Genomic DNA, 18,475 nt, shown 5'->3' with positions numbered 1-18,475 from the left:
CATCTGCCATTTTTAGAAACCTCAGTAGGTATCTGTGATCGCTACACAGTCTGGTGAGGACTACAGCTGAACCGACACAATCAGCCTGGCTCCTGCGTTTTTAAATGCAGAGATCTGGAAAGATTTAGGAAGCTGCAAGTCATTCACTTTGTTTCCATTCATACCAAGGAGCACCCCCTGCTGATACTAGTCATTTTAGGGTACGGTCATCCATCTATCCATTATTCAAGCTGCTTATCCTTACTCAGGGTCGCAGGGATGCTGGAGCCTATCACAGCAGTCCTGGCGGCCTGTCCAGGGTGTCTCCCCGCCTGCCGCCCAATGACTGCTGGGTACGGTCACACATGGACAAAATTAACATTGGCGAATATTCACCTCTTGTTCACTTCCATTCTATGCGAGTGAAGGAGTGAATAAAACATTTGCTTCCAGTGGCAAAGGAAATTCTCATCTTGGATTTGTGTAGAGTTCAGCTTTAGTGAACTTTGACCAGTGAATCCCCAGCCTCAACCAATAGCAAAGCAGTGTGTGTGATTGACCCGACTTGGCTGTCATTTTCTTAGTAAGCCCGGATGGAGGAGACTTTGGTTGTTGCCGTGTCTAACCAGCTGGTATTGTACAACATTGCCCGTGAAAACTACAAACTGCCCCACAAGAGAGACGCTGACTGGCTGGCAGTGCGTCAGGAGACAGGCACTGAATATAAATAAATGGAAAATGTATTAACAACTTCAATTCATATGTCACACTATTTGTTAGCTAGCTTAACTTGGCTAAGCTAGCTAACAAATATAACTTGTACAACAATGTTCTTCCTACTTATTTGTTCATGAAACTATGATAACATGTACAAGTGAGATAATTGAGTGAAAACATTTATTTGTCTTTCTCTGGACTTCAGTGTTCATTTTTCACAACAACAACGTGTGACTGACAACCATAACCACTCAAATAGACTACAAACCAGCGAACCGAGGGTGTCCGGGTAGCATAGCGGTCTAGTCCGTTGTCTACCAGCATATGGATTGCCAGTTCGAATCCCCGTGTTACCTCTGGCTTGGTAGGGCATTCCTACAGACAGAATTGGCCGTGTCTGCGGGTGGGAAGCCGGATATGGGTATGTGTCCTGGTCGCTGCAATAGAGCCTCTTCTGGTCGGTCAGGGCGCCTATTTCGGGGGGGGGGGGACTGGGGGGAATAGCGTGATCCTCCCATGCGCTAGATCCCCATGGTGAATCTCTTCACTACCAGGTGAAAAGAAGCAGCTGGTGACTCCACATGTATCGGAGGAAGCATGTGGTAGTCTGCAGCCCTCCCCGGATCGGTAGAGGGGGTGGAGCAGTGACCAGGACAGCTTGGAAAAAAGGGGACTTAGCCAAGTATAATTAGGAAGAAAAAGGGGGGGAACCCCCCCCAAAAAACCCCAGCAGACTGATTTCTGTGTGCGTCACATCCTGTACTGCCCACATTCAGCGCAACAAGATACGAATTCCACCGCGGCAGGCGATGGTCATTCGTCTGCATTTGTGCATGTGTGACTGTACCCTTATGCTTCAGAGAAGCTGAAATACGACACAAAGCACCTTTGTGTGCTATATACTACACAAGCATGTCTTTATGTATGCTCAATAATTAAGTTAAATTAAATTAAGTTTCCTTTATTAATCGCTTGGGGAAATTCAGTTACTGCAAATTAACCCATCCTAGCAGTGATCTGTGTAGCCAGGAGCAGTGGGCTGCCGCCTTCATGCTGCGCCCAGGGACCAACTCCGGTTCTTTTCCCATTGCCTTGGTCAGGGGCACAGACAGGAGTATAAACCTTAACATGTATGTTTATTCTGATGGTGGGGGAATCACCCAGAGAAAACCCACCACAGACACAGGGAGAACATGCAGACTCTACACAGAGGACGACCTGGGATGATCCCCAAAGTTGGACAACCCCGGGGTTCAAATCTTCTTGCTGTGAGGCGACAGCGCTAACCACTGGGCCACCGTGCCGCCCAAGGTAATCCAGGTAATAAAATCACAGAAAGATGAATCAGTTCATCTGGACACAACGTTTAGTGCGAGAAACGTTTCATCACTCATTGTGATGGCCACATCTGTGGCCTCACAACTGATCTAAATTGCAGAGGGTGCTGTTGCTGCCGAGGGGCTTCCTGTGAGGCTTGGGCAAAAGGATCCACCCCTGGAAGCACAGCCCTTTTATGGAGGAAGTGGCCAATTGGGCCAAACCAAGTGTCGGTCACATCATGGGGGGATTTGGGGATTTAGTTTAGAGTTTAGTAATGTTTTGGGTTGTATTAGTTTATTGATTTATTTTGTTAGGTTAGACGTTGAGTGTATTTATACTGGTTATCTGATTGCCCTGTTTTGTTTCGTTTGTAATTTAGTCAGTAGCGTTTAGTGTTTGTATGTCACCCTTCCTTGTGTGTAGTTGGTCTGATCAGCCACTATATATGTGTCCCTTTGTGTCTAGTTAGGGAGGTCTGTTTTGTCTTTTGTTGGGCAGTCATTCTCACTTTATATTGAGTTTATTGCTTGATTTAAGTTCTGTTATTTTGACCTCTTTTATGGGCCCAGACTTTTGTTCTATCTTTTGTAAAGTACTTTTTTTTTGCATTTTTGGGTAAATAAACCCCTTTTTTTCTGGAAAACACCTGTGTTCCTCATCCTTGCCGGCTTGGTCCCCTACATTTGGTAGCAGCGGTGGGATGGAGCGACCGTAAGGCCATCGGAAGCGTATGCGCCCTGAGGCGTGAAGGAGCTGATATGCTTAAGTGCGGGGACGCTTTTCCCGTAGGAGGGGGGTAGTGTAACGTGCATGGATAAGAAGACACGTTGGCCGCTGGCTGGCGGGTCTGACCCTTTTGTCGAGCGGTTAGCGATGTCTCCTGCGGTGTGGGCGATACGGGTTCGTTTCCCGGCCGCAGCAGTTCCTGTGGTTGCGTTGTCCCCCGAATTTGCTACACTCATCCACGTGGCTTTGTTAGTCTCAACTGACTGCAGGTATCCCCACCCTTATAAACAATACAGTTGCATAACGACCAAAACCAACGATCAGTTTCATATGCAAATAGGCATGGCCATTATCTAGAGTTTCAATGGCCATGTGTACTATTCATCGAGCATTGGGGAATAGTTGCAATCACAGTATTGTAAGATGGTGACAGATGTACTCTTAGGCCCCCACCTCTGTTCAGGGATAGTCGTTCCCTCTTAACATAGAAGGCTTCTTTGATTCCCTGTTCAAACCAGCGTTCCTCCCTATCAAGGATGCGCACATCCTCATCCTTGAAAGAGTGGCCATTGGCCTGTAGATGATAGAGGTGTAAGAAAACATCGATACACTCGAGTATCACGATATTATCTTTTGTGATACTGTATTGATTCTCAAAACCACTATATCGATTTTTAATTGTTTACATGTAAAGGTTCGTGACAAATGTTTTGTGTTGTGTGTAACCCCACGACCACTAGATAACAGTGTTGTAATTTATCTTCAGCAATTTGACTCTTCCGCTCCAATGCGACAACGTAAACTGAGACAGGAAGTAGCATAAGCACAAAGGACACAGACCTAAGAAATCGCAATATATCGCTTTTCTTACAGTATCGCAATATATCTTGATATATTGAATCATAACCCCTGTATCGTGATATGTATCGTATCGCCAGATTCTGGCCAATACACAGCCCTAGTAGATGGGTGTAGACTGTGGAGTCCTGGCCTGATGTGTTAGCTCTTCTGTGTTGTGCCATCCTCTTGGCCAGCGTCTGCTTGACCTGCAGTCAGTTGAGACTGACGAAGTCACTTGGATGAGTGATGAAACGTTTCTCCCACTAAATGTTGTGTCGAGATGAACTGATTCACCTTTGTGTGATACTACACAAGCTGTTTTACAAACTTGTCACAAGAGCAATGTGCAAATGGCTCCTTCACATTCTCCTTGGAGTGACAAGAGGGTGAGGAGAATGGGACTTGGCAATAAATGAATAAATAACTAAAATTCCATTATGTTCAAACTCACCTGGCTAATATAACTGACAAACTTCGTTGACATAGGAAAGAGCCAGAATCTAACAGCCTTATCTGCCATCCTCTCCTCTCTTCCTATTTCCACACATTTCTCCCCTCCATCACTCCATACCTTCATGCCGGCAGCAGCTGCAGGTCCACTGGGGTCCACAGCCTGGATGTGACAGGGTTTGTTGCCTCGCACCACAAAACCCCAACCCACGGCATCACCGACAATCTGAGCAGAAAAGATACATCAAATGGCCATACATTCAACACGGACACGGTAGTACTCCACATTATTTTGGATCTACACCTCTTAAAGTAAGCCCTAACAACCTGTTAAACTCAATCTTAACATTCAGTTGCGTTTCACTTGGTTTGGCATGATGCAAGCCATGCTAACATTTTGTTTTCACGCAAAAAACTGAAACTGATAAAGGAGACTCTTAAGGGGAAATTCACCGATTTTCAACCTTATTTCTGTCTATCTGCGACACAGATAGCACATGAAAAACACCTGCAGTTCCTCATCGTTTCTACATCCTTGGGGTGGCAGTGAAACTTTTTTTTTAAACAAAACTTTATTCAAATCCAACTCAGAAGTACATTGCAAAGAGAAAACGGCTAATTCTGCATTCACATGGAATCTGGGAACTACACGACAGAACAGCAGGATAGTAAAAAAAAAAAAAATTACATTGGTGACTATGGTGATGTTGTATTGTTCGCTGAAAATAAAATAAAATTATACAAATGTGTTTTGTGTTTGTTTTACTTCCATTATATACAATTCTGTCAATTCATGTACCGATAAAATAAATCTGCCATCTTTTCCGTTTTGTGATGTGCTACGTCCCAACTGGTTGTAAATTCCATCGCGGAAGACGGCAAAAAGTTAAAATATTCAGCAGTGCCACCTGCCGGCATAATTTGCCGGTGTCATGTGATTTTACCGTCCTGCTCTCATCCACAGTAATGACTTTCGGTTTGCCGTTTACCGGATTGATATTCACCAGTTTCGATGTGAATGCAGCATAAAATAGATATGATGTCCCACAACATTCAGCGCAGAGGATTTTATGGATGACGATACAGTCGCTTATGCACGATGCATTCTGGTACGTGTAGGCGCTGTCAGAAAGACTCTGTGATCAGGAGGACACCGATTTCTCAGTCAGTATAGTACACAGTGAGGATTTCAGGTGTCTAATACCTGGTACCTTGAACATAATTGGGTACTTTCCAGATGAAGTTCTCTCTCTCTCTCATGTGCGTGCGCACGCACGCACGCGCATGCGCACACACACACACACACACACACACACACACACACACACACACACACACACGATGGCTACTGTACATGCGATACACCATCATGTTCTGCTGTGCCAATCTAATGTGTGAGAGTCAATCAGCTATTCACATACCAAGCCACCACAGCCACAAGGTGAGCCAGGTAATGACCTCACCTCCACACCCGATCTTATCATGGCTCTGGTAATGCTGCACACATTTAAACCAACTGTACAGTGTAAATGAACAGAGGAATGTGTCAGTGCATGCTTTTACACTGCACGCATTTTAGACAGCATGCATTTGCATGTGACAGTGTATTATGTGTTATGTATCAGTGTGTGTGTGTGTGTGTGTGTGTGTGTGATCTTACAGTGAATGTCTTCTTTATGAAGGGCCCTCCTGGTGTTTGCAGCTCCTCCGGACTCACTTGCCTTTTCAGAACTGTCAACAGAGACCCACATTAATAAGACACATGCAGGCATTACGACATAAAGACATACATCTCAACGTCCCCCCTGCATTTGCTGCCACTTAGTCTGCTGAAAACTACTATGGTGTAGACATGATGTCATGCAAATCGGCATGATAAATGTACTGACACACACTGCTTTTTGTTGTATACAAGTTTGTGTGTGTGTGTGTGTATAATGTACTAATGTCAGTCACATGCTTAAACTGCTTTGGAGGCACACCACTTCCTCAAACACCAGTGTTTCCCCCCGGCTTCCTAACATAATTTCTTGTGTAAACTTCACCTTCCTGTCACCCTAACAGGATTCTCGTGTGTCCAAACATTTTACACGATGAACAAATTCATCACCGTTTTAAAAGTTATTAAAGGGGAAACGGAGTCTTTGTGAAGATGTTGTGATGTGGAGGGAAACTCCACAACTTGACAGCGGTGATGAATGGAGAGCCGTCATTAAGATCACACAGGCAGCACTTCCCGCTACTGTTTCCGGATTGGAGTAAGAATAATACAACAACAGAATAGGTCATAAATATAGGCTAAAAAAGTAAAGGAATTTAGATAATAATAGGTATCTTGCCATTCGGTACGTTAAATGATGAGCCATGTCATTTTCTCTGATAATTGGACAGGATATAAACTGCCCCTCATTTTAAAATAATCTCTTAATATTAGTAAAATACAAAATACTGGAAATTTTGCACCACCTAAGGTGCATTTAATTTATTGTCCTCAACACGTACTCTAGATAAATGTCACGTCTAAAATCTTCCAGCTTCTGAAATTCACCCTAAACACACATCTGTCCTCTGCACCGTCATCGCTGCCCATGACTTTTGTGTTCTACAGGATACGAAGTTCGTTTAATATGTTTACTTTAGTTATGGCCGCCTTTGTCACTTGTTAATCAGAGACAGACAGATGCAGAGAGAGAGAGAGAGAGAGAGAGAGAGAGAGAGAGAGAGAGAGAGAGAGAGAGAGAGAGAGAGAGAGAGAGAGAGAGAGAGAGAGAGAGAGAGAGAGAGAGAGAGAGAGAGAGAGAGAGCGAGCGAGAGAGAGAGAAGGAGAAAAAATAGAGTCAGTAGTGAGAGACCTCTTTATCCTCCGGATCTGTACATTTGAATAATTTCTGTGCAAAGCCTGAGCTGAAAAGATAAAGAGGGTGCCCTCCATTTTAGTACATCATCACCTCTATGCATACCTAGGGCCTCATGGGCAGCGCTGGATAATCATTTTCACCAAGAGGTGAATTAATAACTGCACAAGGCATTCTTACTATCATGTGTTATGCACAACTACCAATGTTAATGTGAAAAACAGTGAATTTGGTGTTGTGTGTGTGTGTGTGTGTGTGTATGTTTGTTGGGGGTAGGATTTCCGCTGTACAAAGAGATTCCTGTCAAGGACTATGCTAGATTTAGACACATCAAAGGAACTCTTATGCACCAGCAACAACACACACACACACACACACACACACACACACACACACAGGCCTCTTGACTCCATTCAAGCGTCTCTGAAAAGTCTGAAAACTAGAGGAGTGTACTCAGTGGAGAGCAGCTCTCCACCAGGCGTACGGCTCTCCCCTGCTCCGTACACGTGCACACGGGCAGAGAAACCAGCATTTCTACCGTCATTACAAGACTTCTGCACAGCGCCCAAGCTGACTGAACAGGAAACATGGGGAAACAAGTTTTTAATATGCAGCGCTGAAGCTAAAAAAATCTACCATATGGTGTCCGGGTGGCATGGCGGTCTATTCCATTGCCTACCAACACGGGGATATCCGGTTTGAATCCCAGTGTTACCTCCGGCTTAGTCGGGCGTCCCTACAGCTGCGGGAGGGAACCCAGATGTGGGTATGTGTCCTGGTCGCCGCACTAGTGCCTCCTCTGGTCGGCTGAGATGCCTGTTCAGCGGGGAGGGGGGGATAGCGTGATCCTCCCATGCGCTACGTCCCCCTGGCGAAACTCCACTTGTATCGGAGGAGGCATGTGGTAGTCTGCGGCCCTCCCCGGATCGGCAGAGGGGGTGGAGCAGAGACCAGGACGGCTCGGACAAGTGGGGTAATTGGCCGGGTGGAATTGGGGGGAAATCCCCCCGTCCCAAAAAAAACTACTAAATAATTGAGCCAAAAAGTCTACCTAATAAAAATGATTTGCCTGTCAGTCTGTGGATACACAGCCTCCTTGGCGGACCCTCGCACGAAAGCGACCAAGTCTGACATGAAATGAGAGTTGAGGCTATCATAATTTCAAAGCCCTCAATTTAAAAGACTTCAAACGTGTTTAACGGGTAAGAAAACAGCTCAGCCATGGGAAAGGTTTTATTGTAGCCACTGAGATGATTTCCAGCTGTCACGGTGATTCAGCTCACACTTTTGCCTGGAGGCTGCTGTTCCTTGGCCAGGTGACAGGCTGTAATTTGGCTGCTTGTTATCTCAACCTATGTCACTTGACAGCGTGCCGTACTTCATTATTCAAAGTCTGCCTTTGTGCGATTTTTGTTTCCTTACCCAGGGCACAGGGCTATGTAAGTCTGGCGTGCCCTTACATTTCAGCACACAGGATTTACATGATAAAATCACTGGGTTAGATGAGGTTTCCAGGGTGACTTTGAATAGTCAGAGTATTATTATTATTTATGTTGTCTGGATGGTTTCTTTTATTAGATTTTAAACTATTCTTTTTCTTTTGGATTTTTTTCTCCCTTTTTCTCCCCAATTGTACTTGGCCAATTACCCCACTCTTCTGAGCCATCTCGATCGCCGCTCCACCCCCTCTGCTGATCCTAGGAGGGCTAGAGACTACCACATACCTCCCCCGATACATGTGGAGTCGCCAGTCGCTTCTTTTCACCTTGACAGTGAGGACTTTCACCAGGGGGATGTAGCACATGGGAGGATCACGCTATTCCCCCTAGTTCCCCCCTCCTTCCTGAATAGGCGCCCCGACCATCCAGAGAAGGTGCTAGTGCAGCGACCAGGACTCATACCCACACCCGGCTTCCCACCCACAGACACAACCAATTGTATATGTAGGGGCACCTGACCAAGCCGGAGGTAACACGGGGACTTAAACCAGCGATCCCCATGTTGGTAGGCAACGGAATAGACCACCACGCCATCCAGACGCCCCGATTTCAAACTATTCTGGCGTTAAGGTCGAGTTGTGTTTACGCAAATTCAGATACGGCGAATGGTCTGTCAACTCGCCGTGCCGTATCCATCATACACAGCGCAGCTGGATCTCCTGCTCTCCATAGAAAAGGAATAGGCTTCGTTAACTTGGCATCCGTCAACGGATCCAGTGTATCTGCACCTTTAAGGAGAGCGAGCAGTGATAGCGACAGCAAACGTTTTCCAAAGTTTTTAATCACTGCAACCATGAAAGGTTCTTCATCATACAGTCATAACAGTGCACAAAAAAGTTTAGGCTGATTTTAAGTCCAGTAGTTTGCAAGAGAAGCCATGGAGACCCCACACACACATACACACATACACACACACACACACACACACACACACACACACACACACACACATGCACACACACTCACGTGCGAACAAACGCATAATCCTCTCTAGGCTTCCGCCTGGCGGAGATGACATCAAAATCTCTAACATTTTTCTTTTTAAGCTTACAAGTCATGACGCTTACAAAAAACTATCAAGGAAGGTCTCCAACTCTCTCCAGTCATACTCTATTCTTTGTGCCAAAAACTAAAAACTTAAGTTATTTACTTGGTTACTACTTGAATCACTGACATTGTCAAGGCATATGATGAATGTAACTGATTACACTGCTGCATGTCTAGTTTGTAATGGTAGATTGACCCAATGGGTTAATAGCCGTTTTGTGTTTCAAGCGTCTCCAAAACACAGCATTTAACCGTGTTGTTATTATTCATACAACATCTGGTTCCCTGGATCTGGTGACCCTTCATTTCCAGTTTCAAAGGGATTATAATCAGCAGACTATGCCGTTTACATGTGTTCATATATCTAAAAAGGGAGAGAAAAAAAATCTAAGTAATCAGGTTATGCCCAGTGCAATTTCAATTCTTCCTTGATCATGATAATCTGATGCCTTTATTGATTTATGATGAGGTTATCCGTTTGCATGTGATCATGCTCACCTGTCATCTCTAAGGGTGTGTAGCTACTGTGACATGCTCATAGGTAAGGACCAAAAGTCAGCAATGTTTAATGGGTAACAGAGTTCATGTGCCCCCCACCCAGCCTCATTATCCTGCATCTTCCCTACTATCTCTTCTCCCTCCCAATCCCTCCATCCATGGTCATAATTTCAGGGTTAGAATTGATTTGAACCTGTAATTTTTGTATAACACATAAACTGTCTTATAAGAACTTGTGCATTTCCTTGAGCCACTGCACAGTCATGGACATGAGCAAATCTGGGAGAGACATTGTAAAGCATAAAAACAGATTACTGAAAACCAGAGCTCAGTCATATGTGAAGGGCACATTATGGTGCTAAGGGCAAGCACAGAGAGACTCTTCACACAGTTGTGTGTGTGTGTGTGTGTGTGTGTGTGTGTGTGTGTGTGTGTGTGTGTGTGTGTGTGAAAGTAGGAGACAGAGAGAGAGAGAGAGAGAGAGAGAGAGAGAGAGAGAGAGAGAATAGAGAATGTGGCAGTTTATAAAGTGTGTCTATCCACGAGTCAGACATATACAGTGCATCTGGAAAGTATTCACACCCCTTCACTTTCCCCACATTTTGTTATGTTACAGCCTTATCCCAAAATGGATTAAATTCCTTTTTTTTTCATCAATCTACACACAATACCCCATAATGACAAAGTGAAAAAGGTTTTGTAGAAATTCTTGCAAATTTATTAAAAATAAAAAACTGAAATATGCTATTTGCTATGAGCTCAGGTTCATCCTGTTTCCACTGATCATCCTTGAGATGTGTCCGGATCTTGATTGGATTCCACCTGTAGTAAATTCAATTGATCGGACATGATTTGGAAAGGCACACACCTGTCTATATAAGGTCCCACTGTTGACAGTGCATGTCAGAGCAGAAACCAAGCCATGAAGTCAAAGGAATTGTCTGTGGACCTCCGAGACAGGATTGTATCGAGGCACAGATCTGGGGAAGGGTACAAAAAAATGTCTACAGCTTTGAAGGTCCCAAAGAGCACAGTGGTCTCCATCATTCCTAAATGGAAGAAGTTTGGATCCACCAGGACTCTTCCTAGAGCTGGCTGCCCAGCCAAACTGAGCAACCGAGGGAGAAGGGCCTTGGTCAGGGAGGTGACCAAGAACCCGATGGTCACTCTGACAGAGCTCCAGCGTTCCTCTGTGGAGATGGGAGAACCTTCCAGAAGGACAACCATCTCTGCAGCACTCCACCAATCAGGCCTTTATGGTAGAGTGGCCAGATGGAAGCCTCTGCTCAGTAAAAGGCACATGACAGCCCGCTTGGAGTTTTCCAGAAAGCACCTAAAGGACTCTCAGACCATGAGCAACAAGATTCTCTGGTCTGATGAAACCAAGATTGAACTCTTTGGCCTGAATGCCAAACGTCACGTCTGGAGGAAACCAGGCGCCTCTCATCACCTTGCTAATACCATCCCTACAGTGAAGCATGGTGGTGGCAGCATCATGCTGTGGGGATGTTTTTCAGTGGCAGGAACTTGGAGACTAGTCAGGATCGAGGGAAAGATGAATGGAGCAAAGTACAGAGAGATCCTTGATGAAAACCTGCTCCAGAGCGCTCAGGACCTCAGACTGGGCGAATGTTTACCTTTCAACACGACAACGACCCTAAGCACACAGCCAAGACAATGCAGGGGTGACTTCGGGACAAGTCTGTGAATGTCCTTGAGTGGCCCAGCCAGAGCCCAGACTTGAACCCCATTGAACATCTCTGGAAAGACCTGAAAATAGCTGTGCAGCGATGCTCCCCATCTAACCTTACAGAGCTCGAGAGGATCTGCAGAGAAGAATGGGAGAAATACCCCAAATATAGGTGTGCCAAGCTTGTAGCTTCATACCCAAGAAGACTTGAGGCTGTAATCACTGCCAAGGGTGCCTCAACCAAGTACTGAGTAAAGGGTGTGAATACTTATGCACATGCAATATTTCAGTTTTTTATTTTTAATAAATTTGCAAAAAATTTTATAAAACTTTTTTCACTTTGTCATCATGGGGTATTGTATGTAGATTGATGAGAAAAAAAAGGAATTTAATCCATTTTGGAATAAGGTTGTGACATAACAAAATGTGGGGAAAGTGAAGGGGTGTGAATACTTTCCGGATGCACTGTATGTCTTTGATTATGTCAACGTATACGTGTAGCTGGGTGTTCATAGCACACGTGTAGCACACGTGTCTGTCTCATTTGTTTGTCTGTCGACCTGTTTGTATGCATGTCAGGGTGCCTGCATCCGTGTTCTCCTACCAGACTTGGGGTTACAGAGGACAGGTGGACTGCTGCTGAGTGTAGGACTGCTACTGTAATAACCGCTGCTACCACAGCTGCTGCTCATGCTGCTCCGCCGAGCCCCCACTACAACCTTTATCTCCTTAGTAGGACTCACTGGGAGAGGGCGAAGCAGACATGGGAAAAAAGATGGGAGAGGAAAAAGAAAGAGGAGTACAGACAGAAGTATAGAGGCAGAATTCACAGACAACAGGGAGAGAGAGAGAGAGAAAGAGAGAGAGCGACAGAGGGACAAAGAGCCAAAGGGAAAGAGATCAGAGGGCAGTGGGAGAGTGGGAGGTGGAAACAAAGAGTAGCACAGTCATTAGTAAATACACCAGGATCTGTTCAACTACATGCCAACATAAAGTTGCAAAACAAGATTGGCAAACACTTTTTGCAAGAAAAGTTGTGGCACCGTTGTCTACTTAAGCACAGTTATTTTGCATGTGTGCAGTTTTCTCAGTGCATGTGATCAAACTGATAGTGACATGGTACAGTATGTTAGTGCAAAACATTTGTAGCCTTAACACCCATAAAGTGACGCTGAGCTCTGATGAGACGTTTTCTCTGCTTTCTCTGCAGTTAATTATGCTAAAACATGCTGAATAGGCACAATCCAAGCTGAGATTGTATATGAACCAAACCAAAATAGTCACACACACACTGGGCCTGCTCTCTGGAGGTAAAGTGTAATGGATAATGTGATCAGGATTCAGTGCTTTTTGCTACGTCACACTGTTCATCTGCCTAGCAACAGAATTAGCTCTGCTCTGCTGCAGGTCTATCACAGAGAACATCAAGGACATTACTTAGTGTATGTCTACTAAAAAAAGGCTAAATGGGTTCATATAGCCCTCTGCTGCTTGTAAAAAAGAAAGGAACAAGGGTGTGATAGATGTAAGTTCATACATTCAGTGGCATTAAAAAAAAACTGCGATAATCAAGCCTTAGGAATGGGAAAGAAATTAGTATCCTCAGCTCTTCCTTTACAATGTATCATGTGAGAAGAGGCAGTCCTAATTCTTAAGATATTGGGAGTTATGACTGTAGAGATAAACAGCAGACTAAACTTGCAGTAGCTGTATTGTGTGTATATTTGTGTGTGCGCCAGTCATTGTTGGGGTATCTATGATATCTGCGTAGCGGTTCTTTGTGACTGTGTTTGCGTTTGACCAAGCCTGTCCATCTGTGTGGCATGTACCTGAGAGGAAGCTCGTGTTGCCTCCATCCGAGTTCTGCTTGCGGAGACAGAAGGGGCTGTCGTGGCTCTCGGGGATGCAGCGGCCGCGCTCATTAAGCAGCTCAATTAAACGCCGCCGGCGACGAAAGTTCATCCTGAACTGGTACAGCAGGGCCCCGTCGACAAAGTGGTGCTTGTTGGTCACTGGAGACAGAGAGAGGGAGGGGAGAGAGAGAGAGAGAAAAAGGAGGAAATAGTGAGCGAGATAAAGAAAAACAGAGAGAAAAAATTAAATGGAAAAGTGAGTGAGACAAGAAGGGAATAAAACGGGACAATGAGGATAGGAAGAAACGATTTTACTTTTGTGAAACAATATGTCTAGCCTTGCAAAGCCAGCCTAAATCTCGCAAGCACAGCACAAACGAATCTCACTAAGACAAACTGCTTATTGAGCTTTGCCAGACCACAACGATGATTCATCCACAACAGGCTGAAACAACTGAGTAAGCTCTGTTGTGGCACTGTTCAACCAGCAAATCAAGAAAGCTAAAGCATTTTGCTTCTGAGTACTGCTATTTTTTGAATCTATTATTTTTTATGTCTCTCCTTGAGGTGACTATAGGTAGACAAGGGAGATGGGAAAGAAAGCGAGATCTGACAAAGTGTCATGAGTTGAATTCATGGATAAACACGAAAGGAATTTTCAGATTTCCATCGATATTGAAAATACTAGATGATTAGGCCATGACGGCATATCACACTGACTATCGATCATAGTCCTGACTCTCAGAACTGTTTTATTTTAAACCAGCAGTTGGCGGTAATACAAGAAGAAGAAGAAGAAGAAAAGGACTCCCAGAACCTCTTGTAATCCAACGTGACTTCAGAGGCAATGGAGACTGACAGTCAGAAGTTGTTTTGCTGCGAAAAACAGTTTAGAAAATTAAACAGTCAAAACAAACGCATTGTTTTTAGTTTTCAGTTAGCTTCGTTTTCTTTGGGAATTGTGGATTTCAGTTCCCCTCACAATAGGTTGTTTGCGTATGATGTCACGAATTACAGATGGAGGGCAGGGGGTGATTTTCTACATAGGAAGCACTATCACAAACTTTCGAAATGCCTATGTTTGGCGTCATTAACTGAGAAACCACAAGGAGTTTTTATTGAGTACCAAAAGTTGTTGTTCGTGGGGGGGGGGGGGGTGCAAGAAATTGACAGTGGCATCTTGTCTGTTGGCATAAGACAGGCTTGAATGTCTGGATGTAGCTCTTGAGTTTCGAGAATGAGCAGAGAACTTGGTGCGGTGAGAGTTGATGCTTATTTTGTCTGAGGTTGCAGACTTGATTACAGAAGCTGTCCCATTTCTGCCTTGTTCTTCATCCCTTTGACCTCCATCCTTTCTTGCGTCTAAATGACCTCTTGCTGTCTCAATGATTGTCCTTGTTACTTCTTCACGTGTCTACTCTGCGATGTGTGTGATGGTCAGGAATGTCGATGTGCCTTAACTCTTCATAAACAACGTTCAGATTGTTTGAGACATCGCTTACCCTTGTGATGTGTTCATGCAGCAGGTTGTTTGAGCAATGTCCATTCAGCGCTTTTTTGGCGTCTTTAGTGATAGCCTTCCACTTCTCGTAGCTCACACTGAAACAGTGTGCAAATCTTCTTACTTGCTCATCATGCAGTTCTTGGCCCTTTTCTGTTAACTTGCAGATTCTTGGGCTTCTTCATGGCTCTTGTGAGGAAACGTGGTTATCAGCTCCTGTGCCTTCGGTCATTTGTGGTTGCATGGCTGTACAGTGCTGCTGCATGTCTTCACTGACAAGCTCTCTATCACTCCTGGAGGAAAACTTGAGCTCTGACATTTTAATTGATTTGCTTTAGTTTAGTTTAATCTAATCTTGCCTTTAGCTGTAATTACCTCATTTACAGTAATATAAGTTAGGTCTAATGTAATCTAAGCTTAGTTAAGTAGTTATCTTATTTTGATATATAACTACTATAACTTGCGGCTAATAATACAATTTTGAAATATTTGTTACAGTTTTATAGCCTTATTTAAACTTAGACCACCACAAGTGACAATTAAATAAACAAAGATGCTGCGATAGGCTCCAGCATCCCCGCGACCCTGAGAGCAGGATAAGTGGTTTGGATAATGAATGGATGGAAGATATTAACTCTTAGTTAAACTTGTACACTTATTAAGTCACCTTTAAATGCACTATATTACTAGTCCTGCATTACTCTTAGTACTGCTAGTTTTTTAGTAAATATTTACAACATACCCATATGTAAACACAATGTCAGCACAGTATCAATATCAATGAACTTCAATAAACTTCAGTTCGAAAAAGTAAGTAAACAACATTAGCTTGGTATTTTAAATCTAAAAATGTAAAAAAAAAATGTCTCAGTCTCTTGTGCAGAACACCTAAAGTCTCTTGGTTTGCAGCTTAATTCATGCTAGGGCACCTGGATAGTTTGATTGGGGATGTTTTGGATATTGTAAACTGTTCTTTAGAATCAGGTATTTTTCCTGATTCACTGAAAACAGCTATAGTAAAGCCCTTACTCAAGAAGAATAATCTTGATCTGACAGTGCTGAGCAATTACTGGCCAATTTCTAATCTGCCTTTTCTAGACAAGATTTTGGAAAAGGCAGTGTATAAACAATTGGATGGGTTTTTGCATGAAAAGAAGATTCATGATACATTTCAGTCCGGTTTTAGAAAAGGACACAGTGCTGAAACAGCGCTTGTAAAAGTAGTCAATGATCTCAGAGTGAGCGCTGATAACAAAAATGTTTCCATTCTTTTACTCGTTGATCTGACAGCTGCCTTTGATACAGTTGATCGTGATATACTTCTAGACAGCCTTGAGAATTGGATTGGCCTTTCAGGCACTGCCCTATCATGGTTCTACACATATCTTACTGGCAGAAGCTATTTTGTTAGTCTTTCTGACTATGTCTCAGACAAACACATAATTTTCTCAGGTATTCCGCAGGGTTCCATTCTTGGTCCTTTATTGTTCTGCCTATACATGCTGCCGCTTGGGAAAATTATCTGTGATCATGGAGTTAATTTCCATTTTTATGCTGATGATACTTAGTTATATTTATCTGTAGCACCAGATGACCCCAATGCTCCCATCCCTTGATGAATTGTCTGTCTAGTATTAAACAATGGATGAGTGAAAACTTGCTCAAATTGAACGAAGACAAGACAGAAATTCTTATTATAGGTACTTATGCACAGAGTGAAATGATATCAAGTAGAACGGGAAGTCTGGCTATACAGAATAGGCTGTAGTAAAAAAACCTGGGTGTCATCATTGACTCTGAGTTGGATTATACATCACATATCAACAATGTTACAAAGGGTGCCTTTTTTCACCTAAAGAATATTGCAAGAATTAGACCCTACCTCTCCCTGGAAGATGCCAAAAGGTGACACATGCTTTTATCTCTTCATGTCTAGACTATTGCAAAGCACTTCTTACTGGTTTACCCAAAAAAAGTACCGATAGACTGCAACTAGTACTGGACGCGGCAGCAAGGGTTGTAACAAAAACCAGGATGAGAGATCACATTACCCCAGTTTTAGCGTCTTTACAATGGCTTCCTGTAGCAGTGAGGATTGATTTTAAAATTATTTTACTTGTATTTAAAGCTCTACGTGGTTTAGCACCCTCATACCTATCTGACTGTTTATCTGATTATGTTCCGAGCCGCTCTCTTAAGATCCTCTGGTGCTGGCCTGCTCAGTGTCCCTAGCATGAACTACAAAAAGTATGGTGAAGCAGCATTTTGTTTTTATGCACCGACGGCTTGGAATAGACTCCCCCAACAAGTAAGAGAAGCAACGTCCATAGATAGTTTTAAGAATCAGCTCAAGACCCATTTTTATGCTCTTGCTTTTAATTAATTCCACTTTATATTTCTTTTTATTCTTATTTTTTATCTTGTACTGTGGTTTTATTTCTTGCCTTGTTTTATGTTTTTTTTTTGCCTAGATCTGTGTTTTATTATTTTTAACTTATTTTATCTGTATTGTTGTTGAGTTTTATTGTTTCCCCTGTTTTTAATGTAAAGCACTTTGAACTGCATTTTATGTATGAAAGGTGCTATACAAATAAAGTTTATTATTATTATTATTATTATTATTATGTGAGGCAGTTACAAGTATTATAGTTGTTAACATTTTAATTTTGGTGTCAGTCATTTCCTAACAGACATACTAACATATGGAATGCATTAATATCTCAATTGGGTATTTATCTTGACAGAATATAGAGTTTAAAAACCGCTGGTCATTTTGACCGGCCATGGTTGTTTTAGGTAGGAGTGAAATCCCGGTCTTTCTAGTGTATTAACACAGTAAGTTGCTGTTGTTCACTTATATGCACACTGGACATGACATACAACCAATTCTATCACCCTAACACAGTTCAATACAGTGCCAATTAAATGACTCTGTGCCAGCAAGTGTGCATTCCTTCTATCCAATGGCAGTCTTGGCTAAAAGCCTCAGGGGAGCGCTGATTCACACCATTTAACTCAACTCGAGTTGTAGTGAGCTTGAAGCACACTTAACTTAACAGAACAGAAGTAAGCTGTGGTGAACTCAAGGGAAATGAAAGGTGAGCTGGACGAAGATGAACCGCACAGTGAACTGAGATCAACTGTGCAGAACCAGACTGAAGAGAGCCCTTTGCAGAAGTGTTAGCCTCAACAGACCTGAGCTGACTTGAGCCTGTCAACTAAAATGAACACCGACTAGACTATTAGTTTGTTTGAATGCAGGGTAATCTCTGGTAAGAATGCATTTATACAGTTTAGGACCCAGGGTCAAGATGTTTATTGATTTTTGCAGCAAAAAAAAAAAATCCAAACATCAAATTAAAAAAAGCCAATTGCTCAGGGATAGGAAGACAGAAGAAACTAGACACTGACTCTTTCTTGCATTATTACAGACACTGTCATTTAACGCACAAAATAACCAGTCAACCAACCAGTTAACTTACTCCTCAGACTTTGTATGA

The 18,475-nt window shown here is 43.2% G+C and overlaps 1 protein-coding gene across 1 annotated transcript in view; it reads right to left on the bottom strand.

Annotated features, from left to right (window-relative positions):
• The window catches only part of deptor (DEP domain containing MTOR-interacting protein), a 58,808-nt gene that overhangs the window by 10,235 nt on the left and 30,098 nt on the right, over window positions 1–18,475 (bottom strand). The window contains exons 6-9 of the mRNA XM_056286274.1: window positions 13,451–13,633; window positions 12,226–12,363; window positions 5,693–5,763; window positions 4,154–4,258 (exon numbers count right to left, since the gene is read on the bottom strand). Coding sequence (XP_056142249.1) covers window positions 4,154–4,258; window positions 5,693–5,763; window positions 12,226–12,363; window positions 13,451–13,633 — 497 coding nt within the window. The remainder of the gene's footprint in view (window positions 1–4,153; window positions 4,259–5,692; window positions 5,764–12,225; window positions 12,364–13,450; window positions 13,634–18,475) is intronic.

The sequence above is a fragment of the Lampris incognitus genome, chromosome 9 (genome assembly GCF_029633865.1).
Source record: "Lampris incognitus isolate fLamInc1 chromosome 9, fLamInc1.hap2, whole genome shotgun sequence".
NCBI classification, from domain to species: Eukaryota; Metazoa; Chordata; class Actinopteri; order Lampriformes; family Lampridae; genus Lampris; species Lampris incognitus.
This window is presented reverse-complemented; position numbering and strand designations above follow the sequence as displayed.